The sequence below is a fragment of the Sorex araneus genome, chromosome 2 (assembly GCF_027595985.1).
Source record: "Sorex araneus isolate mSorAra2 chromosome 2, mSorAra2.pri, whole genome shotgun sequence".
NCBI lineage: Eukaryota > Metazoa > Chordata > Mammalia > Eulipotyphla > Soricidae > Sorex > Sorex araneus.
This window is the reverse complement of record NC_073303.1, coordinates 60,396,206-60,423,272: the sequence shown is the minus strand read 5'-3', so window position 1 is coordinate 60,423,272 and position 27,067 is coordinate 60,396,206. Positions and strand designations below refer to the sequence as shown.

Sequence of the window (27,067 nt, the reverse complement as noted above, 5' to 3'; positions counted from 1 at the left end):
TCACTGCAACCTCCCAGCTACAATCTTGTGCGTCTGTTGCCATGACAAAGGAGCAAAATCTAAGTCTCTGATTAGCATGAATCTCTTTTGTAAGAAACAATCAAGATTCCTATCAGAGTTTCATCACTGCCCTATAGTCATTTCATTTTTTTCAGAGTTCCCCACGCCCGGAACTCAAAGTACCTACTTGAAATTTGATTCCTGTTGTTTACATAATAACTGAATTAATTATGTCTTACACAGTTTCTTGATTTCTTTTTCAATGACATAAAATATATTTTAAATCATTCTGATTCTTTGAATGATTTCATTTCAGTGATGAAAAATAGGGTCAAAGAAGAGTAAGCTGATAACTCACATTTGTTTCTTCTAGAATATAAATTTTACCTCTCAATATTAATGTGCCTGCTTGATTCCATGCAGAATACAGAAAATCCATTTCAAATATGAAAAAGAAATAGAAAATTACAAATGAAATAACTGGGAGCCTGGAAACACACATTCCACCAGAGGCCTTGATAAATCCTTACCTGGAGGCCATCAACATTTCTGAGGAAAACTATGAGTCTGATGTATTTTAGCATCTCTGCTCAAGTAAAACTGGATTTTAGAAATGATTCCGCCTTTTTTAAAAACCACTATTAGCTTAGAGAAATTCAGCTGAAATTTACATAACATTTCCCTTCCTTTCACATCACTTATGTTCTGCATCCAGAACAGTGCTTTTAAGGATCAAGTTTTACAATCAAGAGTCTTCTCCCCTCTTGAATTCAGAACCTTCTGTGTCTTGCCATGCATCTGGAACGATCAAGAGGCTGTTTGTGTTTGAAATGGGCTTTTGCTAAGAGAATGCAGAGAAAGGACACCTGTGTCCCTGTTTTGCCTATGAGGCTTCATCTGTCTACCTGGAGACTCACTTCAGAAATGAGGAGTTTGCAGTCAGCCCTATAATGCATCGTCTTTGATTGATAATCTCTTTGCCTATGAAATTTGGTGGATATTTAACGCTGGATTTGGTTTACCACATGAAAATCTTTCATTAAATATATCTCTCTCGCCTCAACTTTTTACTTACATGTCAGTGTTGAAAGCAGCATTATTTATGGCAGAATACAAATGAGTCCTGATTAATTATCCCCATCTGAAGTAGCGTCTAGCTCAAACCCTTAGTGACACTCTGTTTCATTGGCATTAAGGTGTTTGTTGACCAAATGCATTTTAGTGGAAGCAACTTTGAAAGCAGGGTGTTTTGCTTCCATCTTAAAACACTGTGCAGTTATACTTACAGAGTGATAGTCACTACATTTTGCAGCATCTTCATTTTTTTTTCAAGATTAAGACATGAAAGTATGACTTTATTTTAAAAATTTCACTCCTGTGGACAGGAAAGTAGCTCAAGTTGTAGTACCCAAGCCTGTCACACATGAGGCCAGAGTTTGATAACCAGCATACCTGCGTCCTTCCCGTTTTGAAGGACCAAAATGCTCCCCCAGATTGCCCCCACCCCACCACATGGCACTCCAGATCTAAGCACCAAACCATCCGGCTCACTCCATCAGCATTACCCCGCCCTCAGCACCGCTGGAAATAACCACTAGAGAAACAGAGAAACAGGGCTGGGGTGACAAAGGGAGAGTGTTTGCCTTACATGCATCTGACTTGGTTTTTCTCCTTTTCTTTCTTTCTTTCTTTTCTTTTTTTTTTACTTGTTTTTTTTCAATGCCAGCATTCCAAATGGTCCCCTGAACCTGCCAGGAGTAACCCCTGAAAACAGAGCCAAGAGTAAGCCCTGAGAACCACTGGGTGTGGCCTAAAAACAACAACAAAAAAGAAAGAAGGGGAGGGAGGAAGGGATGAAGGAAGGAAGGGAGGAAGGAAAGGAGACTTATTGCTGAAAAAAATTGATAATAATATCTTGGAAATATTTCTAATATTTTTAGTATTCCTCAAACTTTATTGTTATTTTTACTTATTTATTTTACTAGGATAAGAAGGAATACTTAACATAAATTACATCTTTGATTTTTGTTTCAATTTATGTTATGTTGACTATGTATCCAGTGTTTACTACAGATCTCTAGCGCTCACTTATCTTACTTGAAAGTTAAGTTCCCTCATCGGTAGCTCCTCATTTCCTTCTTCCTGCAACTGCCATTCAACACTTTGATTCTATGAATTGATGATTTGAAATAACTCATATAAATGGAGCCACACAATTTTTATCTCCATGACTATTATATTTCATTTGCATGTCACCCTCCAGGTTCCTCTATGATGTCACATACTCACATCCTGCAGAATACCAGTAAGAAGTACACTGAAAAATATTTTTATTAAAATATAAATTTACCAGAGTGCCCGAAAACAGATGATTGGCTAAAGAAACTCTGGTATATTTACACAATGGAATACTATGTAGCTGTCAGGAAACATGAAGTCATGAAATTTGCATACAAGTGGATCAACATGGAAAGTATCATGTTGAGTGAAATGAGTCAGAAAGAAAGAGACAGACATAGAAAGATTGCACTCATATGTGGAATATAATGTAACTGAGAAGTACAAGTTGGCAATGATGCAACTTCTGGCAGATATCTCTCTGGACTTAGTTACTAAAATACTAAATTACAGAAACCCAAAACTGAGAGGCCGCTAAGTGTGGTCACTCGACCTTATACTTCTTCATCCTCAGCAATGGAAAACAAATTATCTAATGCTTCCTTTTCAGCAGGTCTTACTTTAGGGGAGAGACTCTCCAAACAATAATAGTGAGTTTTGTTGAAATATTGTATGCAATCAAAGTGAAAGTAAAGTGAAATTTATTAGTTACACAGGCGGGGGGGGGGCTTAGGGTGGGGGGGCTAGGGGCGTGGGGGGGTTTGGGTGTGAGGGGCGGGGTGGAGCTATACTGAAATTCTTGGTGGTGGAATATGAGCACTGGTGAAGGGATGGGTATTCGAGCATTGTATAACTGAGATTTAAACCTGAAAACTTTGTAACTTTGTAACTTTCCAAAATAAAAAATTAAAAAAAAATTTAAAATTAAAAAATAATAATAATTAAAAAATAAAATAAAAATAAAATAAATAAATAAAATATAAATTTGAAGTGGCTGGAGTGATAGTACAGCATGTAAGACACTCGCTTTGCACAAAGCTGACCTGGGTTCGATTCCCAGCATCCCATATGGTCTGGAGCACCACAGACATACAAAAAAAAGAGCACTTATATTTATTTTATTTCAAAAACAACCAGTGCTGGCGTGGATGTGGGGAAAAAGGGACGCTCCTTCACTGTTGGTGGGAATGCCGACTGGGCCAGCCTTTCTGGAAAACAATATGAACAGTCCTTCAAAACCTAGAAATTGAGCTTCCATATGACCCCGCAATACCACTTCTGGGAATATATCCCGAGGATGCAAAAGAGCACAGTAGAAATTATATCTGTACCTATATATTCATTGCAGCACCATTCACAATAGCCAAAATATGAAAACAACTCGAGTGCTCTAAAACAGATGACTCGTTAACGAAACTTTGGTACATCTACACAATGGAATGCTATGCAGCTGTTAGGAGAGATGAAGTCATGAAATTTGCTTATAAATGGATAAACATGGAGAGTATCATACTAAGTGAAATGATTCAGAAAGAGAGGGACAGACATAGAGGGACTGCACTCATCTGTGGAGTATAGGGTAGCATCACATGAGGCTGACACCCAAGGATGGTAGATACAAGGGCCAGGGGAATTGCCCCATTGCTGAAAGACTGCTACATGAGTGGAGGGGAGAAGGCAGATGGAATAGAGAAGGGATCACTAAGAATATGATGGCTAGAGGAACTAGTTGGGATGGGAGATGCATGCCGCAAGTAGATAATGGACCAAACATGATGACCTCTCAGTGTCTGTGTTGCAAGCTATAATGCCCAACAGTAGAGAGAGAGTATGGGGAATATTAACTGCCTTAGAGGCAGGGAGAGGGTGGGAAAGGAGGGGTATACCCGGGATACTGGTGGTGGGGAATGTGCACTGGTGGAGGGATGGGTGTTTCATCATTGTGAGATTGTAACCCAAACATGAAAGCTTGTAACTATCTCACGGTGATTCAATAAAATTTTAAAAATTAAAAAAAATTGTTTTATTTGCGCCACAATAATTTATAATGCTGTTAGTGATAGTGTTTCATGCATACAAAGTTCCAACACCACAGGTGTCCTTCATTTCCACCCCTTCTGGAACCCTCACTGTGTTTTGTAGATTTCCCAAAGCCTGCACACACACACACACACACACACACACACACACACACACACACTCACATACACTCTCTCTCTCTCACACACACAAACACACACTCTCACAGTCTCATACAAACGCACTCAGCTGTGGACCAGTTGTTATTCAAAGGCTGAATAGTATTCTATGTATATCCTATGTATATGTTCTATGTATATTCTATGTATATGTTTACATATTTTTCCACTTATCCATCTGTCTGTGGACAGATATGTTCCTTTCACATTTGGCTGTTGTGTACAATGCTACATATTCATGCTACAATGAATATGAGCGTTCCAAGATCTCTTAAAGATCATGGGTCTGAGTATTTTGGAAAAGACACAAAATCCTGCATGAGATTTATGTGACATTGTTGACATTGCCAGGTCATATCTAGAATTAGTTTTATTTTTGTTAACTCCCTCTGTACTAGTCCCCAGAATGGTTCCATGCTTTCACATCCCTACCAGTAGTGTTCAAAGACCCCAGTTTTTCCATATCCTGTTCACACTTGCTGCACACATTTGTTTTGTTTTCAGTTAGATTTTTTTTGTTGTTGCTTTGTTATTTGCTTTGAGATCACACCCAGCGGTGTTCAAGACCTAATCTTGATTCTTCCCTCAGGGATCACTCTGGAGGGCCGGAGTGACCTTACAGTATGCCAGGGATTGAGCCTGGATCTGCCACATCCAAGGCAAGCACTGTACCTACAGTATTATCACCCTGGCCCCATGCATACATATTTTTGATAATAACCATCCTGTCAGAAGGTTGTACCTTTGTGATTTTGATTTGCAGTTCCCTAACAATTCGTGATGTTGAACATTTTTTTTCACATACATCTATTCATGTTTTCTGTTGATGAAATATTATCTTAAGTTCTTGGTCCATTTTAATCACATTTTTTTTTTTGCTGGGCTGGAGCGATAGCACAGCGGTAGGGTGTTCGCCTTTCACTCGGCCAACCCGTGTTTGATTCCTCTGCCCCTCTCGGACAGCCCGGCAAGCTACCGAGAGTATCACGCCTGCACGGCAGAGCCTGGCAAGCTCCCTGTGGCGTATTTGATATGCCAAAAACAGTAACAATAAGTCTTTCAATGAGAGACATTACTGGTGCCCGCTCGAGGAAATCGATGAGCAACAGGATGACAGTGACAGTGATATTTTTTTGCTATTAATTTGTAAAAATTCCCTGTGTATTTTGGAGATTAACCATTAGTCAGATATATGGTTGACAGACATTTTCTCTCATCACACTTTCCTAAAAACACATTTTACTTTGTTGTTTTCATTGCCATATAGAAGCTTTTGTAAAATGTCATCTCTATATATTTTTGTTTATTCACCTTGAAGGTACAAAGTTATTAATGACAGGACTTTAGGCATGCACATTCACAGGTGTCCACTTCCCTCTATCAATGCCCTCCACCCCTGGTTGGCCTCCCATACTCAGTCAGAGGTAGATAGGTAGGGAGACATCTATCTATCTATCTATCTATCTATCTATCTATCTATCTATCTATATATATATATATATATATATATATATCTATCTACTACCTACCTGTCTATCTACATATCTATATCTGTGTCTATCTCTGTTGGATTTCCCTGTGGCTAAGAGTACCATCGCCAATATGGTTTTATACATAACATTTTACCAACTTTCAGCATCACCTCCTCTTCCCTCGACCATTGGCATTGTACCCCCTCCCCACACCCTATGCCCCAACCCCTTTGAGTGGTATGTGTCCTACTGAAGGCCTGTTCTCATGTTCTTTGTCTTCCTTGTCCTTGGGTATCCATTGTTCCCCTATTATGTTCCTTTATATCCCTCACATGAGAAAGACCTGCACAGAATGTAGGCTTCTCTCCTCTGGCTAACTTCACTCAGCATGATGCTTTCCAGGCCCTTCCATGGAGCAGAAAATTGCATGACTTTATCTTTCCTTATGACTGAGTAGCATCCCATGTGTATGTGTGCCATATATATATATATATATTAGAAACTACATAGCTATGAAAGTCAAAAGCCAGCTCAAGATAGTTTTTTTTTCTCTCTCTGAATTACTTAGGTCAGCCACATGCAAGATTTTGCACTATCTCTCCAGTCATGCCTGGAATGTTTATTTCTGAATAAAATGTTTTTTAAATGGCACTCTACTTATAAATTGGCCACAAAAGTAAATTAGATTAAAAATATGTCAATGTTTATATATTAACTATCTGCTGTTTCCCATATATTATGCTGTTTACAAATGCTTATATTTTAACGCCTCTCTCACAGTTTGTTTAGATTGGGAAAGCAAAAAAAAAAGCTATCTTTGAAAACAGAGAGATCATAGATGATGGAATTAAATGGTATTTGTCTCTGAAAAATTTACTAACAGGCATATTAACTCAACATACTAGGAGACTGTGGTTAAAGCAGAACTTGTCTTCTGACATACTCTGAAGAAAAAAATCAAAAAGTAAATTACTGTTACATCTGACCTACTTAAAAATGATACTCAAAAAAAGAGTGTGTGATTAATAGATAGAAAGTACCATACTTTTAGGAAAGAAATTTTCACTTTTTCAGATCAAGATTAACAAACATACATTGAGTCTAATATATTTATAGAATGTAGCTCTGTGCTCTTTATCCTGAAGATGTGAATGTTTTGTTCTGTTACACTCCAGAAGATTATAGCAGTTAAGGGAATTGTGAATGAAGTGATACAAAAACTACTAATTGAAAATGATTGCATATTTTCCCTGCTTTCAGCCAAAGAGTAGTGTTTAGCTGTGTCTCTACCCCAGCAACCTCTCAAAAATATCAGCATAGTGTGACTCTATCAAGCTTGTTTCAACCCATTTTAATATTTTTGTTGAAAAATAAAATTAAAAAGAGGAAAAATACGCAAATCAATTCTATAATGATTCCAGGAAGCACTCTCTGAAAGTCACCCAAATTAAAAAAACAATCCTCCAGGTGTCCAGAACTTTCTTGTACCTTGTGCCAATTATAATCTCACCAATGCACAAAAGTAGTTCCACTGATAATCATTACTTTCCATTTTCCTATGGTTTTGTTGCACTGTCAATCCCTGTAAACTATAGTAATGCCCATAGTTTACCTGTTGCATCTCTTTTTCTTTTAATTTTATTGAATCACGCTGAGATATAGTTACAAGCTTTCATGTTTGAGTTACAATCACACAATAATCAAACACCATCTCTCTATCAGTGGACATTCCCCACTGCCAATATCCCCCGTATACTTCCCCTTCCCAGCCTCCCACTGCCTCCATGGCAGACAATTTCCCCCATACTTTCTCTCTTTTGGGGGGCATTATGGTTTGCAGTAAATATTTATATATATATGTATGTATACATATATATATATATTATACTGAGAGGCCATCATGTTTAATCTATTATCTACTTTCGGCACACATCTCCCATCCTAACCAATCCCTCCAACCACAATTTTCTTAGTGATCCCTTCTCTATTCCAGCTGCCTTCTCCCCCCATCCCCTTCTTGAGGCAGGCTTCCAACTATGGAGCAATCTTCCTGACCCTTGTGTCTACTGTCCTTGGGTGTCAGTCACATGTCGTTTGTTCTGTCCCTTTTAATTTCCATATTAGCCTGTAATCCTTTAAAAAGTGCTCCTCTTATAGCCTTCTCCTAGTGTTATTCAGTTTATATTCTGAACTTCGTTTTTACTAGCAATTGTCAACTGAATTTAGAAACTGGTTTGGTAAATCTATCTATCCGATAGTGTATTCCCTATGAGAATGCATATATCATTATCTCTCTTTTTCTGCTGTTGGCGGTCTTTGATATTTTTTGCTTGGTTTAGTGATCAGAATTAACCATGAACCAAATTCTGCCAACCATGTGTTTTAGATGATCTATGAACAAGCAAGACTCATTCAACTGCCTTCTCTGCTTTTTACCACAGTGGCAAGCTACGTCATCTCATGTTTTCACAAAATCCAAAATATTCACTATATAATAGACCTATGCAAGCCCCTCAAAAAAAATAGTGCCAATGCCTAACCTACATCATCAGCCCTTTTTTTTTGGTATTGTAAACTTTTTTATTGTTTTTGTTTATTGTACCACATCCCGTTGTTCTCTAACTCTGCACTCTGGAATGACTCCTGGCAATGCTCTCAGGCTCCTACGGGGTACAGGTCATCCAGCTTCAAGGCAAATGCCCTATCCACTGTACTATTTCTCCCGATTCTAGAAAATTTAGTCTGTTTGGGGGAGCCACACTTGTTGGTGCTCAGAGCTATCTGGCTCTATGTTCAGGGATCATTCCTGGTGGGCTCAGGAGACCATATGGGGTGCTGGGGATCAAACTTGGTTCAGCAAATACCCTACCTACTGTATTATCACTCTGACCTCAAACATTTAAGCTTTTAGTATGTCACTGTCACTGTAACTGTCCTCCTGTTGTTCACCGATTTGCTTGAGCGGGCACCAGTAATGTCTCCATTGTGAGACTTGTTGTTACTGTTTTTGGCATATCAAATACACCACGGGTAGCTTGCCAGGCTCTGCCGTGTGGGCGGGATACTCTCATTAGCTTGCCAGGCTCTCCGAGAGGGACAGAAGAATCAAACCCTAGTCGGCCACATACAAGGCAAACACGCCTTACCCACTGTGCTAAGGCAAACATAAAAGCTAAAACTTTTAGTATATTTTCTAGTATTTTTCTGCTACTTTCTTGTAATCTACACATCATCAGAAATTCTAAGCATGTTAGTCTTTTATATCTTCAATATTTACATCTAGAATTGACTTCAGTTTATTTTTAATGACTTTAAAAATTAAGTACCATTTCTCTTTTTATTCTCTGTTTGGGGGCCATACCATAGGCACTTGGGGCTTACTCCTGGTGAAGCTCCAGGGACCAAATGGGGTGCTGGGTCAACTGCATGGCAAGGCAAGTGCCCTACCCACTGACCTATCACTCCAGTCTATCCTCTATGCTTTTATTTTTAAGACAAAATTAAGATGGTGTTCTAGTTTTCTTTATTTCAGTTAAAATTAAAATCTAAGAATTTTTAAAGAAATAGTCTAGATAATACAGTGTAAGCCAGTTATTTATATGTATATACATATACATATATGATAGCAACATTGTGTGGATATAATGAAAACCAAAAAAGGCAACCTTATCTTTGTTAAAGTGATTTTTCCCCCTAGAATAGAAACCAGCACAGATGTCTGTGAGAATAGTGAGAGCTGCAGGGGCTGAGAGGAAGCCAGCCAGAAGCCCTACCCCTCGGCTCAACGTGATTGTCTGATCTCATAAACAACACGACGCTGAGCAGAGATGTCATTGCTTTGATTAATTTTCAAGCAGGGCAAATACAAACAGGGAAGCCTGATGCTCTGATTTCCCTAATTAGCTCGGATGATTCATGGTGCTTAATAGCCAAGATCTCCACTCTTTCATCACCTAAATGGGCCAGATCTTACTTTCTGAGAAATGATCTGACATCCAAGATGCAGGAAGTCCCCTGAGAAGCCTGCTTTGCAGAGCACCGTTGCTTCTCACGCTATGCTCTTTCGTGGCAGTTTGGTTTAGATGATTTTCTACTTTGTCTTAAACTACCATTGCATTCTTGCACTTTATAAATTTCAGGTGTTCAGCATTCAGAGCCAAATTGTACGTTTCATTTGTCCAGATTAATCCTCCCTCACACACAAACCACACACACACACACAAACACACACACATACACACACACACACACACACAAACACACACATTCATGAGTGTTAATTTGCCTGAATGCTAGCTAGGTCTGTTTCAGGTCCAAACAAAAAGAAATATGCAGATTAAAATTATTACATTCTGGATTTTCAAAGACACAAATGAAAATATTGTTACTTTTTAAATTAGTTCTATTTGTCAATTAATGTATCTGACCATTTCCGGTGCATAGACACTGTTTGGAATCTGAGAAACATGAAATCTCGCCTTCCTTTGCCATATCCATTCGAGGAGCTTAGAAGATTTGGGCTGGATTTGAAAAAAAGAAGCAGCATCAGAATACCAGCTATAGCCTGTGCATATTGAGCTGATTTTTAGTTCGAGAGAACAAGAATAACTAGTCCTTTGTACTGTTCTCTTGAACTTGAGGCTTTGTCCAAAGGAACGAACTCCATAAACCGACAGATTTATCTTCCTTGGAGTTCAGTATGCAAAGAAATTTTTTTGTACCTTCACAGCCACACACTTGTTGAGAATAAAAAGGGCCAGACTTTGACATTTTCCAGCTTGTTATCTATTTAATTTTCCATCTGTTTCTTTTGCCACTGCCTTCCAAAAGAACATCTGCTGCATAACTGAGAAAGAAAGGAAGATTGGAGCCTTGCCACTTGGATCTGCCATTCTAAAGCTTAAGGTCCAGAATAAAGGAAGAGAAGAAGACTGAGGCTGACAGTCTGCTAGGAACAGGCTGCATTCGGGGCTGGGCGCTAGCCTTGCACACGCCAACCTGCATTCAATCTCCCGCACTTCATATGGTCCTCTAAGGCTACCAGGAGTGAGCACTGAGCACAGAGTAGGGAATAGCCAGCCCTGAACACCTCTGGGGGTACCCAAAAGCAAAATTTTTTTAAATGTTGCATTGCCCTTGATTTCAGAATCCATACAGCTGTGCATGCCCCTCCCCACACACACACCCATTGGTGTTAGGCAAATGATAAATACAGGCGAATGAAGCTAGAGCAACGTTGGCTAAGGCTGAGTGTCTAGAAGCTTCTTGCTCCTTGCATATTAGTTAAGCATTTGTGGGTCTCAGGCACACTTTGTTATGAGCATCCTAGAGACAGAGATAACCAAAATATATTCTCTACCTGCAGAGATAATGAGGATACATTCTCTACCTTTATAGAACTGTCCTAGGATGGGAAGAAAGAGAAGAAAACAGCCAGTAACAATATATAATGATGAGTCCTGCAGCTGAATAGGGAATTGGTTTTACGGGAACACTGAGAAAGAAAAGAAGTGCCTAATGCTCTGAAGGGAATCGGTGATACAAGGCAGGGACTGCTACAAAAAGGCAGTGACTTGAGCTGAATTTGGACTTTTAAATATTAGCCAGCAAGCTATTTTTTCTCTGTCCTTATCATCAAGGAGCAGCGTATAACAGCAAAACTTCATAACTGACTCAAAGAAACGTAATCTCCCAAATCCTTGCACCAGTTCATCTCCCCTCTTGATGTCAAGGTATCAACACTTCTATCTAACAAGCTTCTGGGTTCTGCTGGTTTCTTTCTTTTTTTTTAATTTTATTGAATCACTGTGAGATAGTTTCTTAATATTACCTGGGGAGACTCCAGTGAGGAAAGCAAACCTTCATCAGACAGAGATGAAAGTCTCAGCCGAACAACAATTCCTTAATCGACTCTACCGGAGCAATGGTAGAATAAGCAGCTATCTGATGGCAAGTCTTTGGAAATACCCAACATCGCCAAAAACTCTTCTATTAAAAGACCACAATAGCAAACACAATAGATTGTTAGAGTTAGGAGTTTGTCTTGCTAACGTCAAACAGAAAGAGTGTATGCTTTGGGCACCACGAGGCAAACAGAGAATGGAGACATGACCTTTATGTCTAAGAAGCTAATAATAAGTGACTGGAGTGTTTAGATTGAAAAATGAAAAAAATAATCCCCTTCCGTAGTTCTTCCATGGCAAATATTTAACATTTATGTGAGAAAAGAATAAGCCTAAGGCCAATGTGATGCCATTCTGCTCATAAATGTGTTTTCTATGTTTTTTGAGCTTATCTACAAATAGAGGAAAAACCATACACTTTCATGCAAATACAATTGGCGCAATCTACACAATTATAGCTTTTCATCAATGTAATAAAAAACCATTTTAGATTATTGTTTAGCACTGTAAATGACTAGAGGAAAAACCAAGTGCATCATTTTTTCTTTTTTTAAATTCTTTTATCACTCTATTAGTGTATGATTCTTTTGGTTATCTTTCACTGTACTAACTTATCAGTAGTTTCCAACATGGCATTTCTGGGGTTTTGCCTCATACCTCTATGTGTATATCATCTAGCAACCCCAGGGCTCCAGGGCCACCCCACAACCAAAAAGGCCCCATCACTAGTGGGCAGGAAGTTGGCCAACCCCCTTTTCCAACTGTAAAAACTATATTTTTTTTCTATTTTAATTGTTAGAGTTTAGGCCTTGTGTCTACAAGGCATTCGTGTTTATGTGTATTGCTTACGTTTGGTTTGATTTGGTTTGGGAGCCACACCCAGCAGTGCTCAGAGCTCATCCCTGGCTCTGTGCTCAAGAATCACTCCTGGCTGGCTTGGAGGACCACAAAGGGTTTGAGGGATTGAACCCAGGTCAGCCCTGTGCAAAGCAGGCACCCGACACATGGTACTATTGCTCTGGGCTGTGTTTATGGCTTTGAATATGGTCACTGTACTTCACCATCACCACCCCGACATGCCTAAGATCAGCCACCAGTGTCCTTTGGTTACTCCAGCCTGATTGATAATCAGTTTTATAATCCAAGTCTTGAAGTTTGTTTGCTTACTGCTGTGTATTCCTTTGTTTTGTTTCTCTCTGTGTCACCCATAGTGGAAAACATTGCTGTTTTTACTGAGTCTAGGCGTTAGTTTTTTGGCCCATCTCTTTATGTTGTTGTTTTGGTTTTGCTTGGGGCCGCCTCCAGCTGTGTGCAGTGCAGCTCTGCACTCAGACAGTGCTCAGGGCACCCTACGGAGCCGAGGGTGGACCCTGTGTCTGCTCCATGCAAGGCAGGTACTCCGCCTGCAGTACAGATAAGGCCAGCCCTGAGACAACTCTTTTCTATTATCACATTTCATTTTAACTTCAAGAAAAATGACTCAGTTTTTCATTTCAATTGAGAAATAGTTTATAAAGCTTTGACTGACACTAAATAGCAAATTATTTGATCAAAATTAAGTATATAATACATATATATATACATATGTATGTATATGCATGTAAGAGGTACTACTCCCTGATGTTCCATTTGCTCTCAATGGAACAAACATCTCCAAATGCAGCAGCTATGTGTACTGTGTCGAGAACTCAACATGAGGAGTTTTAGCGCCAGAACTGCACAGGAGGGAAAGAGCAGCGTGGAACACCTTCAAGAGCATCGAAGAAGTGGTTGAGAGGATAAAGAAACTCCGGCTCCGGGCACATCTTTTTGACTCCACCGTTCTTCCTGCACTAACATACACCTCAGAGACCTGGGCCCTAGGAAAACAGGATGAGAATACTATTCGGGTATCACAAAGAGGAATCGAAAGAGTTATGCTTGGAATATCATATTTCACTCAAGTGAGAGAAGGAATCTGGAGTTCCAACCTCTGTCGACGGTCAGGGACGCTGTCTCTTTTTCCAAAGCATAGAAAATCAGATGGGCCAAACACGTAATGCGATTCAGAGCTGACCGCTGGACTAGAGCCATCACTGACTGGATTCCACAGGACGTCAAAACATCACATGGCCGCCCACCAAGGAAATGGTCAGACTTCTTCGTCAAAACCCTGAATGAATGATTTGAGGCTCTTCCTGTTCCTGGAGCGAGCAGATTTCATTGGACTACACTAGCACACGACAGGGAAAAATGGAGACGTTGCTGGTGCCCGCTCGAGCAACTCGAGGATCAACAGATGACAAGTGATACAATGATGTTGAGAGAGAGAGAGAGGGAGAGAGAGAGAGAGAGACAGAGAGAGGCTTGAAGTAACTCATAAAACACCTTATTGTTATTAGGAGAATGTAGTGTTTTGTGTTTTGCTTCTTAGGCAGCTCATAAAGGCATTAGAAATTTTCACTTTTAAGTAAGTCTTATTAAATGTGGCCAAAAAAATATGTACTGTGTTGTTTGCCTCTGAAGAGTGAACATTAAAAAGACTGATGATTAAGACCTCTCACAATTTCAAATTAGAAAATATGCAACTTTTATGACATTGGGTTCTGCTAGAAACAGAACAAGTTTCTTGTTCTTGTTGGAATTTTGAAAGAAAAATTCTAGAATTGCTTATTAGGAGCCTGAGAGTTTAATTTTTTTTCTAATTTTGAGTTTATAGAAATACAGAACAGTTTTTAGTTAGAATGTGGGGTGGAGCTATTTAGTCTGATGGTGAACAAAAAGGCTGAAACCCAAATATTTTTTAGTGAGCTACTTAAATGAATTCTCTTTTTGGGTTCATCAGCATGCCCTAAGGCTGCCCAGAACATTGCTTTTTGACATTGTTTTATCACCATTGTTCCTTTCAGCTTTAGATTTCCATTCATAAAGAAAAACATTTTGCTTAGGAATGAACCAAATAAATTATTTTTTATGACTTTACTTTTTTATGAACGTGTGTCTTCTACTACCACACAAGACTAGAAAATCAGATTTAAATGGTTCATCTCTGACCTGAAAAGGTGTGTGAGTCTATTTTATTCCGTGCTGGACTTCTTCCTTGGCTTTCCCTGAAACTTTAGGAGACTCTTTAGCCACAGGTGCAATGTCCTCAGCCCTCCTCTCTGCCTGAGGAAGCTTAGCAAGTTTAGCTTTTGTGTTTCTGGAGAGGAGGGGCAGTTTGAATGAAGGCTTCTATTGTGGCTATGTACTATGGTTTAGATGATAACGAGAACTTCCTTAAAGCTAATGAGGGAGGGACATTCATAAATTTAGTAAATTATGTTAAGTTCTTTTAATATCTCAACACTAATGGTTTCTGAATTTTGTAATAACTACATATAGTTTCCTTTGCCTTCAGATGAATACAGATCAGGCATAATTAATACACCAAGGGAAAGGGAAGCTGATTGCTAAAGCATGACAGCACTTGGTGACAGAGAAAATACACAGTGGTGTGGTCATCATTTATTTACTTATTTTTTTCCAGTGCTTTTTATTCATCAACAATTAAATGACAGAGACACATAGCACATGTGTGTTGGGAGAAGACAGAGCTTCTGTGGCTTCTCCAGGGGTGTTGTTGTCCCCAAATCTCCAAGTTTGCAAGCCGGGGAGTCTTTCTAATCCCCCAGTTTTGAGTTATTTTAAGGCTTCATTCTTTGGACATGATTAATGCCATCACTGACCCACTACTCCATGAAGGTGTGTGTGGAGCGGGGCAGTGAAGGGTATGTTGTTTGCAAGTTTGCAAGTCCTATAGTCACATATTTGATTTTTCTGGCAACTAACCCCTCTAGGTACTTGCATGGTCCTTGAACAATCAATGCCTTTACACACACCTAGAATACTTCAAGAATTGGTGACCTATGATCTAGAAGCAAAGAATTGTCATGGAAGAGGATTAATATTAATTTCTCATATTTATAATAATTATATTGTAAATATAATTTTTTTCTTTTTGGGTCACACCCAGCAATGCACAGGGGTTACTCCTGACTCTTCACTCAGGAATTGCTCCTGGTGGTGCTCGGAGGACCATATGGGATGCTGGGAATTGAACCCGGGTCAGCCGCATGCAAGGCAAACGCCCTACCCACTGTACTATCATTCCAGCCCCATAAATATAATTTTAATTATCTAATATGCATGTAATTTCATGATAATTATATTATATGTGATTAATATGATGATAGACATATCTTGATCGTTTCCTATTTCTTAGAAACAAAATGCAGAACCAACCCTGAGTCAGTCACATTCCAACTTTTTATTCACATAATAACTTTTCTATGTATTTTTCTATGGACATTTGTTCTATAATGCTACTGAATTTCTTTCCTTTTTCCTAACCTCCTGGCAAGTGTCAGAGAACTTTTATTCACCTTGCAGTGGGTGGGGAGAGGTCTGTTCCAGCCTCTCTAACAAGCTTTATTTTCTCCTTGTCTCTTTGTTCTGCTTTGATTTTGATAGGTTCATGGGAGAAATTTATTACTGATTGTTTTTTCCTGCCACAGTTCTAATTGCATCTGTTTGGTCGTCCTTAGGGCTACCAAGAGGCATCCAATTTGGAGCAATTTGTAACTCGGTTTTTGCTGAAGGAAACCTTGAATCAGCTGCAGTCTCTTCAGACTTCACTGGAATGTGCCATGGAGACAACAGAGGAGCAAACCCGTCAGGAAAGGCACGTTAAAAGTTTTCATCTAAATTCTCTTTATGTTTCTAGAAGACTAGTTAAAGGAATCTTCCTGAAACTAGTGAAAACCAAAATTGAGACTTCATAGATTATAAAGAGAATGACAGGGACTTCCACTGGGCATTTAGTTTATCTGCTCCTAAAAAAAAAAAAAATGAGCATTCTACTTTTACTATTTATAATTTAGTCAACAAATGTTATTGATTATTACTTGCTGAGATACCAGATCCTTAGGCAGGTCAGGCAAAGTGCTTTTCCGCCGAGGTACCTGCCAGATCCTTATACAACAGATTTCAATTAATTAAGAAGTCTTTAAAAGACATGGTGAGAAAACCCTTAAGTAAGCCAAAGTCTAGTTCATAAATGAGACATGCAAAATTTAAAATGTAAGATGTACATGATAAATAACATACAGGGAAGCAAGTAGATTGTTAAGAGATTTCAGAAGACTGAAACTTTAGCGATAGGTAGAGGGTAAACACAACTTCATGTAGTTTCCAGATGATATTTGAACTCATTCTCAAGCGGGCACCAGTAACATCTCCATTGTGAGACTTGTTATTACTATTTTCGGCATATCGAATACACCACGGGTAGCTTGCCAGGCTCTGCTGTGTGGGCAGGATACTCTTGGTAGCTTGCTCGGCACTCCGAGAGGGACAGAGAAAAATCGAATAAAAATAAAATAATAAATAAATCCTTCACACACACACACACACCCTTTACCCACAGTATACGCGAGCACACACACACACACACACACACACACACACACACACTCTTTACCCACAGTACTCAGTACTGGTCAGAGCAGGGAGTTGTGAACTCATTCTACAAATGGCTGTTCATGGATGAGGAAAACTCACAGGCTAAGAGAACCTCAATATAAAGGGAATTTGAATAATAAATCTGGTTATTTGAGGAAACAGCAAAGTAAATAAAAGACTTCAAAATTTGATAATACCAATTAATCTCACTGAGAAAAATAGTGATCTAATATTTATATAGCTCAAGATACTGATAAACACAAATTAATTAGAAATGTGTAAAACAGACATGAAAATTATTCCCACAACAGTTGTTACTTCTTGAATTACGCTGTTTATTCCTTGAAAGCTATAGAAGGATTTGGCAAAACTCTTGCTTTTACAACATATTTTTGCATGTGTTTCTGTAAATCTATAGATATAACTTAAATAACTGATTCAAATTTGGGAGAATCACACTAAGTGTTTTCAGCATACTGATGACAGGCACTTTTGCAGAGCTGATTTTTCTCAACAAATTAATGGATATATAATTACTAGGACTTTTCAAAAAAAGTCGAATTTTCAAGCATGTGTTTACAATGTCAAAATGAGTGAGTGCTACCAAATGCGAACAAAAAAGCCTGTAATTTCAGATCTAATGAGAATGCGTGCAATGGATGAACCAACATGCGTATCTATGTGACATTTCCGCATTTAAACTTCCTAATTTTCACTGCCTTGGATGGCTAGGTATAAATGGCAATGTGTAACAATTAGTTTATGGAAAGCAATAATCCTGCTCCTCAGGTTTTAGCGGGATACAACAAATGTCTTGAATACGATGAAATTGATTTCACCATTCCTAATGAGAAAAATGAGGTTGCTTTTCTCATTTCTTTTGTTTGGATTTCCTTGACACAAAATGGATTTTCTTCCTTTATACAATGAGTCATTTGCCACCTGAGAAGAGGCTTTGAAAAAAGTTTTTCTCCTCGTTTTTTTTCCTTCTACCCTTTTTCCTTCTACCGGTTCTGTCCTTACCTCCTGCGTAGTGAATGGTAATAAGCAACCATTCTTTGTCTTGGGCCAAAGGCTACTCTTGAACTCTGTGACTGCTGCCAACAGCTGGCTCGCAGCTGTGTTTAATGAGAAAGAGTTTAATGCAGTGTTTAAGGAAAGAGGACACTGGAGAACAGATCTTTCCTTTGTAGCCAAAAGACAAACAAAAAACCCAAAACACCCAGCTTGTAAGAATGGGAAATATATAAGTAGGATGATAATTTGGGGATTGCTTTCGTATTTGAGGTGCCCATCAAATTCCAAATCCCACCTCAAGTTTCAGAGTAATATTTTGGAGGGGAGAAGAAGAGTCTGGAAAAATGACAAAATCGAGAAAATAGAAAATTGGTCCCTCTATGGGTCTGTGACCTTCATCATCACAGGGACTCTCTGGCGTACCTCACTGAAGCGTGTGACAGAATCTCCCCTCAAGGCTGTGCCTTCTTACCGCTGCCTTGGAAACCGGAAGGAGAAGCCCCGGGCTCTCACCAGAGCTGGGAGGAGGATGGCCCCGTTCTGTCCTGCTGTCCCGTCAGAGAATAGTGACAACTCATGGGGAGGACTTTGAGCCAGGCCTGTAGGCTGGATTTGATCATTTTCTCCCAAACGTGGGGCTAGAATTTCTTTCCCCCTTTGCCTCCGCCTTTATTCCCCTGCTCCTCTCATCCGGCTCGGCCCTCCTGGGTGTTTAAGTCACTCTTCATACAGCCCTTTCTCTGGGAAGTCATCACAGCATTCAAAACAGTATTTTTACCTTCTAGCCCAATGTCATAGGCTTACTCCTAACATTTATTTTAAACTTTTTTTTCTTTTTTTTGCTGAGTCACTGTGAATTTCAAAGTCACAAAGATATTTGTGATTGAGTTTCAGGCACCAGTCCCTTCGCAGGTGTCCAGTCCCCTTCACCAGTGTCCCACCTTCCCTTCTGACCCCCAATCTGCCTCTGTGGCAAGCATTCCCCCCCCTGCGTGCACTGGCGTCCCCTTCCCTAACTTATCACCCTTAGCCCTGCCCCAGTGCCAAGCTTCCTGCTAAAGGCCAGTTCTCCTGCCCTTCATTTCTTTTTTTAAAAAAATTTTTAATTGAATCACCATGAGAAAAGTTACAAAGCTTTCAGGTTTAAGTCTCAGTCATACAATGATCCATCCCTTCACCAGTGCACCTGTTCCCCCACCAAGAACCCCAGTATACCCCCCATCCCACCCCCCACTCTGCCTGTGTGGTTGATGATTTTCACTTTAATCTCTCTTTACTTTGATTACATTCAATATTTCAACAGAAAACTCGTTATTATTATTTGGAATTTCCCCCCAACAATCAGACCTGCCGAAAGGCATCATTTGATAATATGTTTTCCATTACTGAGAATGAAGAGCATATGAGGTCGCATGGCCACAATAGCAGCCACACAGTTTTGGATTTCTGGTATTTAGTAATTAAGTCCAGAGAAATTTCTGCCAGAAGTTGCATCACTGCAAGCTCTTACCTCCGTGTAGTGGGCTCTAAAAGATGGCAGTTGCCACGCCACTGCCGAAAGGAAAGGCCGAGAGAGAAAAACCTTTTCCCTCCCTGGGCAGCATGGGGCCGTAGCTTAGTTCACAGTCTAGAGGTATTTCTGCAAGAAGCCTCTGGGTGCCGAAAGTGGTTAATGGGCCTCCGGGATCATGGTCGCTCAGGAATGGAGGAGCTGTTTGTGTGTGGCAGCTCAGGGTCTCGTCTGAGCGGAAAGTGTCACATTTCCTTTTTTTTTATTATTTAAAAAAAATTTTAGAGCATTACAAAGCCATTCATGATTGGATTTTAGCCATACAGTGTTCCAACACCCATCCCTCCAGTGTACGTTTCCCAGCACCAGAGTCCCCAGGTTCCCTCCCATCACCCCCCACCCCCCACCCGCTTCCTGCCTCTTTGGCAGACACCTCTCTCTCTCTCTCTCTCTCTCTCTCTCTCTCTCTCTCTCTCTCTCTCTCTCTCTCTCTCTCTCTCTCTCTTCTCTCTCTCTCTCTCCCTCTCCCTCTCCTTTTGGGCATTGTGGTTTGCAATATTTCGATATTGATACTGAAAAGTATAAATACCCCCTCCAAAAAAAATCCCTTATCTACATTTATCCCTCAAATCTATTGCCTTTGGGCATTTATATTCCCCTCTGATAGTTTTTTGATGTCCCACATATGTGAGAGAACATTCTGAGTCTGTTTCTCTCCCTCTGATTACTTCTGTCTATTTAAAGTCTTAATCTTGTTTATGTCCCACACTAAATTTGAAGTTTCTGGAGGACAGCATCTTTGCCCAGTTTCTTTATGTGTAGCACTCCCTCATGTCATGTTCAGGAACAACCAGTTAGAAGGAGACGTGGATCTGAGAGAACAACATGATAGGCCGAGAGGGCTTAGAATGTCTTGAACTATAGATGTATTTAGATGTGATCAGAGGTTGTCACTGAGAGCTATAAATACAAACATAGTAAAAATATATACTAAATATCATCATCATCATCATCATCATCCCATTGATCATCGATTTTCTCAAGCAGGCTCAGTAACATCTTCATTCATCCCGCCCTGAGATTTTAGGAGCCTCTCTTTACACATCCTTCCCAATGGTGCTGCATTGGAGGCTCTTTCAGGGTCAGGGAAATGAGTCCCATCATTGTTACTGGTTTGGGCATATGAATACACCATGGGGAGCTTGCCAGGCTCTCCCATGTAGGCAGGAAACTCTCAGTAACTTGCCAGGTTCTCTGAGAGGAAGAACTAGGCTATAAGATGTCACGCTTCCGGAAGCTTGGTTTTATAGTCTCTGGATGTTGGCCGTTGATGGGGTCTTTACCGGGACCCCTCGGGTGAGTTGAGCTTCCCTCCAGCCCCGAGCAGAGCTCCAGCAACTGAAGACTTCTGAAATATACTAAATATATAAAGAAAAATTAGTTTCATGGTGGTGTATAGTAAAAAGATCTAAAAGAATCAACTTAAGGAGAAAGCAAATCAGTGTATCCAAAATATTCACTAATATTTTATATCATGTAGGAAGTTTCCATAATTGCTCATGCAAATAAGAACTGTAATGCACGAGAACTTTAAAACTGAAATTAGGAGCTAGAGAGTGAGTGCAGCAGGCTGGGTGCATGCTGTGCACGTGGATAACTCAGGTATGAGCCCAGACACCACATGTGATCGTCCAAGAACTTCCAGGAGTGATGTCTTAGCACACACCAAGGACTAAGCCCTGTGAAGAGATGGGTTTCAACCCAAACCCAAAAAATTAGACTAGAAACTTAAAAGTGTCAGAGATCATGCAGGGCTCAGTGTGTTTGCTGACAGATGGCCAGGCCTGGTTTGATCCCTGACACCACACATGGTCTCCCAGGCCCTGCTGGCAGAGATCCTGAGCCCGGTATAAACCTGAGCATCACTGGATTGGCCCCCAAACAAAAATGAGGAATTAATTTTCAAATTCCAAAATTCACACTGAGGAATTCCTGTGGGGGCCAGAGCAGAAGCAGGTATAAGTGGGGCCAGCAGGAGGAGACGGGGTTGCCGGAATAGTTGGCATCTCTGGCTTTCGCAGGGGGCATGGTGAACTCGCATGGTATGGCATGGCATGACGTGGGACTGGACACAGAATTGCTTTCTCTGACAGGTTTGAGCAAGTGCAGGCCATTGCAGGAAGGGAAGGAACTCACTTCCTCATCCCTTGGGGACCGAAACACATTCATTACCTTTGCTTTTTTTTTTAAAGAAGTTTTATTGGATCACCGTGAGATACAGTTACAAACTTGCGTGATTACATTTTAGGCGCACAATGCTCCAGCACCCATCCTTCCACCAGTGCACATTTTCCACCACCATTGTTCCCAGCGTCCCACCCGCTCCCCGCCTCTGTGACAGGTACTATCCTTCTTACACTCTCTCTAATTTTGTTTTTTGGGGTCACACCTGGCGATGCACAGGGGTCACTCCTGGCTCATGCACTCAGGAATTATCCCTGGTGGTGCTTGGGGGACCATATGGGATGCTGGGATTCAAACCCAGGTCGGCTGCGTGCAAGGAAATCGGCTGCCGTGCTATTGCTCCAGCCCCACTCTCTCTCTCTGATTTTGGGCACTAAGGTTTGCAGTACAGGAACTCAGAGGCCTTCCTGTTTGGTGCTTGGTTTACTCTCAGCACACATCTCCCATCCCTCCAACCATCATTTACCTAGTGGTTCCTTCTCCATCCCAACTGCCTTTTCAAACCCATTACCTTTGTTTTTTTGTTTTTTTCTGAATGCCTCTTAAATTTATTCACACTTTTTTTTTAGTTTATTTTTAATTAGAGAGTCATCGTGAGGGTACAGTTACAGATCCATACATCTTTGTGCTCATGTTTCCCCCAAAGTTCGATAACACATCCCTTCACCAGTGCCCATTCTCCACCACCAGTAAACCCTACATCCCTCCCCCCCTCCCCAGTCCCGTCTCCCCCCACCCCACCCTGCCACTCTGGCAGGGAATTCCCTTTCGTTCTCTCTCTCTGATTAGGTGTTGTGGTTTGCAATAAAGGTGTTGAGTGGCCATTGTGTTCAGTCTCTAGTCTGTATTCGGCCCACATCACCCTTCCCCCACATGACCTCCAACCACATTTTACTTGGTGGTCCCTTCCCTGAGTTGCCCAGAATGAGAGACCAGCCTCCAAGCCATGGAGACAATCTCCTGGTACTTATTTCTACTATTCTTGGACGTTAGTCTTATAGTCTATTATTCTATATTCCACAGATGAGTGCAATCTTTCTATGTCTGTCTCTCTCTTTCTGACTTATTTCACTTAGCATGATACTTTCCATGTTGTCCACTTATATGCAAACGTCATGACCTCATTTTTTTCTAACAGCTGCATAGTATTCCATTGTATAGATGTACCAGAGTTTCTTCAACCAGTCATCTGTTCTAGGGCACTCGGGTTTTTTCCAGATTCTGGCTATTGTAAACAGTGCTGCGGTGAACATATAAGTGCATATGTCACTTCGACTATACTTTTTGACTTTTCTAGGATATATTCCCAGCAGTGGTATTGCTGGGTCAAATGGGAGCTCAACCTCTAGTTTTTTGAGAATCATCCATACTGTTTTCCAAAAGGGCTGAACTAGCCGGCATTCCCACCAGCAGTGTAGAAGGGTCCCTTTCTCCCCACATCCTCTCCAACAGCGGTTGCTTTTGTTCTTTTGGATGTGTGCTAGTCTTTGTGGTGTGAGGTGGTATCTCATGGTTGTTTTGATCTGCATCTCTCTGACGATTAGTGATGTAGAGCACTTTTTCATGTGCCTTTTGACCATTCGTATCTCTTCCTTGGTAAAGTTTCTGTTCATTTCTTTGCCCCATTTTTTGATGGTCAAACCCATTACCTTTGAACGTCACACTCAACCACTAAAAGTTGCAGAGATCCCTGGCAACGAATATTTAAAGAATGCCGCATCGCCAGCTCCCCTTTGCTGCACCAGCACGGGAGAAGGCCAGGAGCAGCTCCGTTCTGTCCATCACGACAGAAACCTTCAAGTCCCTTAGATGCAAGAGGACAGTCACCGTACAGAGTGCACAGGAACCTCTGGCCTCCTCTGGGATCTAATATACTGGACTCCAGAAGCTGCGGAAGCCAGATCAGCCCCTTCTCGGGAAGCAGAGGGGGCGGGATTTGTGGTGGGAAGGCCGATAGCAGCGGTCAGCAGAGACACCAAGGCTGCAGAGCCAGTCTCCAGCGCGCTTGCCCCTGGCCGGGGCGGCCTGATGGAGCTGCGCAGGCCGGCAGAGGCCACAGGGCAATCGCAGCCAGCTCTGCGCTCTGTCAGCGCCCTGGAGTCTCTCCAAGCTGCAGAGTCAGGCCTGTCCCTGCTCCCCTCCAGCCTGCGGGATGGACCTCAGCCTTCAGGACCGGCCCCACGGCCTCCCTTCTGCTCCCCCACCCAGACCTCACGCTGTTTCTCGAATCTGCTTCAAGTAAAGGCAATAAAAGTTCAAGTCACGTTTCAAAACGTTTGGGAGTTGTAATAACTCGACTTCCCTGCAGCATCCGTGTCCCGTTAGATTTTATTATTTGGGAGTCCTGGGGACACAAAAACCTCCCCGGAATAAAAAAAAAGGGGGGGGTTTGAGACATCGTGTTCTCTCGCTCTCAGCCCCAGGGCGGGCTGACACGGCGTCCTTCATCCTAATTCATCGGTGATGAGTTAGACATGCCAGGTTGCGCCAAGTGTCTGCGTCTATTCATGTGAACACGGCAATTTCAGCCAGAAGGGATGCGTCCAGCTGGATAGGCCACGGAGGTGAGACTTTCAGATGATATTCTAGAATGCTTTTTGAAGATGCCCTGGAAACGGGCTAACTGGGAGCCACTTCAATTCCACATCTTTGAAAGCACCTAATAGCCAATGACAAGAATAATCATCGCTTTATACTGCAGATTCCCCCTGGAGGACGCCCGTCCTCTCTCCTACAGCTCGCTCTCCGCACAAACAAGATTTCTGGGAACTCAGTTTAATTATTTGTGAATTTTATTTTTCTAATTTTATCTGCAAGTTTGCTGATTTTTTTTTTTCAGTATGCTCTGTCCAGATGGATGACAGATTTCTTCTGGGCTTGGAAGTTATTTTTTTCCTTCTGATGGCTGCCTATTATAGATGTAAAGAAATAGCTTTCATTTCCCCTATGACTATAAATGTTTGCACAGCTTACATTCCCTTAGCCTAAACAGAGAGAGCTGCACTAATGACATATTTAGTAGCCATGAAAGATTTGAGAAAATTGTCCGAAAGAGGATTGAATATTGGAGAGCAAGCATGAATCGATTTATTTTGCTTATTATTTAAGCCCTTCAATAGAATGGCATCAAAATTGACTGCTGTTTAAATTTTTTTAAAAGGCCCTGTGATAAAAAGGCAAGAGCTGTAGAGTCAGAAATTTGGCAGGTGGAAAGGTGGGTCTCATGACAACTTATTTTGAAACACAGAGCCAAGGACAGGGAGGAGCACCCCAGGGATGGAGTTCAGGCTGGGCGTGTTCAGGCTTTCAGCTCCAGCACACACGGCTCCTCAGCACTGCTGGCTGTGACCTCCAAGCCTCCGAGCACTGCAGGGCCGAGCACTAAACTGTCAGGTCACATCAGCTGAGCTGAGCATTGCAGAGTTACAGGTGCCCTCAGGTCCCTGTAAATATAAAAAACACAAAATCTGCGTAAGTAAGAATCTAAGTAGGCAGCTGAGATGTTTTGTAGTTGGTATCACAAAACCTCAGAAAGTCACGAGAATTAACTGAGAACTAACTGTGCCATTAAGACTTGAGAGGGGAACCCAGAGTGATAGTATAGCAGGGAGGGCATTTGCCTTGCATACAGCTGACCCGGGTTCGATCTCTGGCATCCCATGTGGTTCCCTGAGCACTTCCAGGAATAATTCCTGAGTACAGAGCCAGGAATAACCCCTGAACATTAAAAGAAGCCAAAAATAATTTATTAATTAATACATAATTTTAGAATTAAAAAAATAAAGCTTTAAAAAGAAGAGTAAGGACTGGAGTGATAGCACAGCAGGTAGGGCGTTTGCCTTGCACATGGCCGACCCAGGTTCGATTCCCAGCCTCCCATATGGTCTCCCAAGCACTGCCAGGAGTAATTCCTGAGTGCATGAACCAGGAGTAAGCCCTGTGCATTGTTGGGTGTGACCCAAAAAGAAAAAAGAGAGAGACTAGAGATAGAGACCAGAGAATTAATGAAGGCACTTGCCTTTAACATAGAGGATTCTGATTTGATCCCTGGCACTGTCTAGCTTCCCCCACACCCCACAACCTCCAAGCACCACCAGGTGTGATTCCCTGAGCACAGAGCTGGGAGTATGCCCTGAACTCTGGTGATATGGATCAAAATGACTCCCCCCAAAAATACTTTTTAATTAAAAAAAAGAAATGGGGTAAAGATGGGCTGAAATATCATTGAAGGTTCAACAGTAAGATGATGGCCCCTGTTTAATCCTTAACAAAGCCTAGAGCTGGGCTATTGAAGAAGGTGGACAGATGGACCCTTGGCACAACTGGGAACCAGCATGTGATCATCCAAAATGGGCCATTAAGGAGACTAACACCCAAGAATAGTAGAGATAAGTACCAGGAGGTTTGCTCCAGGGCTTGGAAGCCGGCCTCATATGCTGGGGGGACAGGGGGGGCAGTCGGGAGGAAAGGCAGCTCAGATAGAGAAGGGAACACCAAGTAAAAGGTGTTTGGAGGACCCGCTCCGGATGGGAGATGCGTGCTGAAAGTGGACTGTAGATCGAACACGATGGCCACTCAATACCTCTATTGCAAACCACAACACCCAAAATGAGAGAGAGAACAAAAGGGAATGCCCTGCCACAGAGGCAGGGTGGAGTGGAGGGCTGGGGTGAGTGGATGGGACCGATACTGGGATCATCGGCGGTGGAGAATGGGTACTGGTGAAGGGATGGGTTCTCGATCATTGTATGACTGAAACACAAGCACAAAAGTTTGTAAGTCTGTAACTACCTCACAGTGATTCACTAATAATTCTTTTTTATATAAAATAAGCAATTAAGAGCAAGTCTACAGACTGAAGAATGTGTATTGAAACCAATTAATATACTTCCAGCATCTTGACAAAATGATATAACTTTTATATTGGGGGTGGGAGTGTGCTTCTTGAAAAAATTTCACTAATTCAAGGAAAGTATCTAAGAAGTCAGTCTAGCCAGATTCTTTCACAGTATAGCAGTAATTTGCATTGCCTGGCAGACACAGAAAATCTGATCATACTTGGGCTCTTTCCTTTGTGATGGGCAAATTGCTAGCAAGCAAACGAGTCAAAGAAAAGGTAAAAAA

At 41.2% G+C, this 27,067-nt stretch overlaps 1 protein-coding gene across 1 annotated transcript in view; it reads left to right on the top strand.

The window, feature by feature from the left end:
* NECAB1 (N-terminal EF-hand calcium binding protein 1) overlaps positions 1–27,067 on the top strand; it is a 194,094-nt gene that overhangs the window by 129,754 nt on the left and 37,273 nt on the right. Inside the window, exon 6 of the mRNA XM_004602353.2 lies at positions 16,257–16,393. Within this exon, the coding sequence (XP_004602410.2) occupies positions 16,257–16,393 (137 nt within the window). The remainder of the gene's footprint in view (positions 1–16,256; positions 16,394–27,067) is intronic.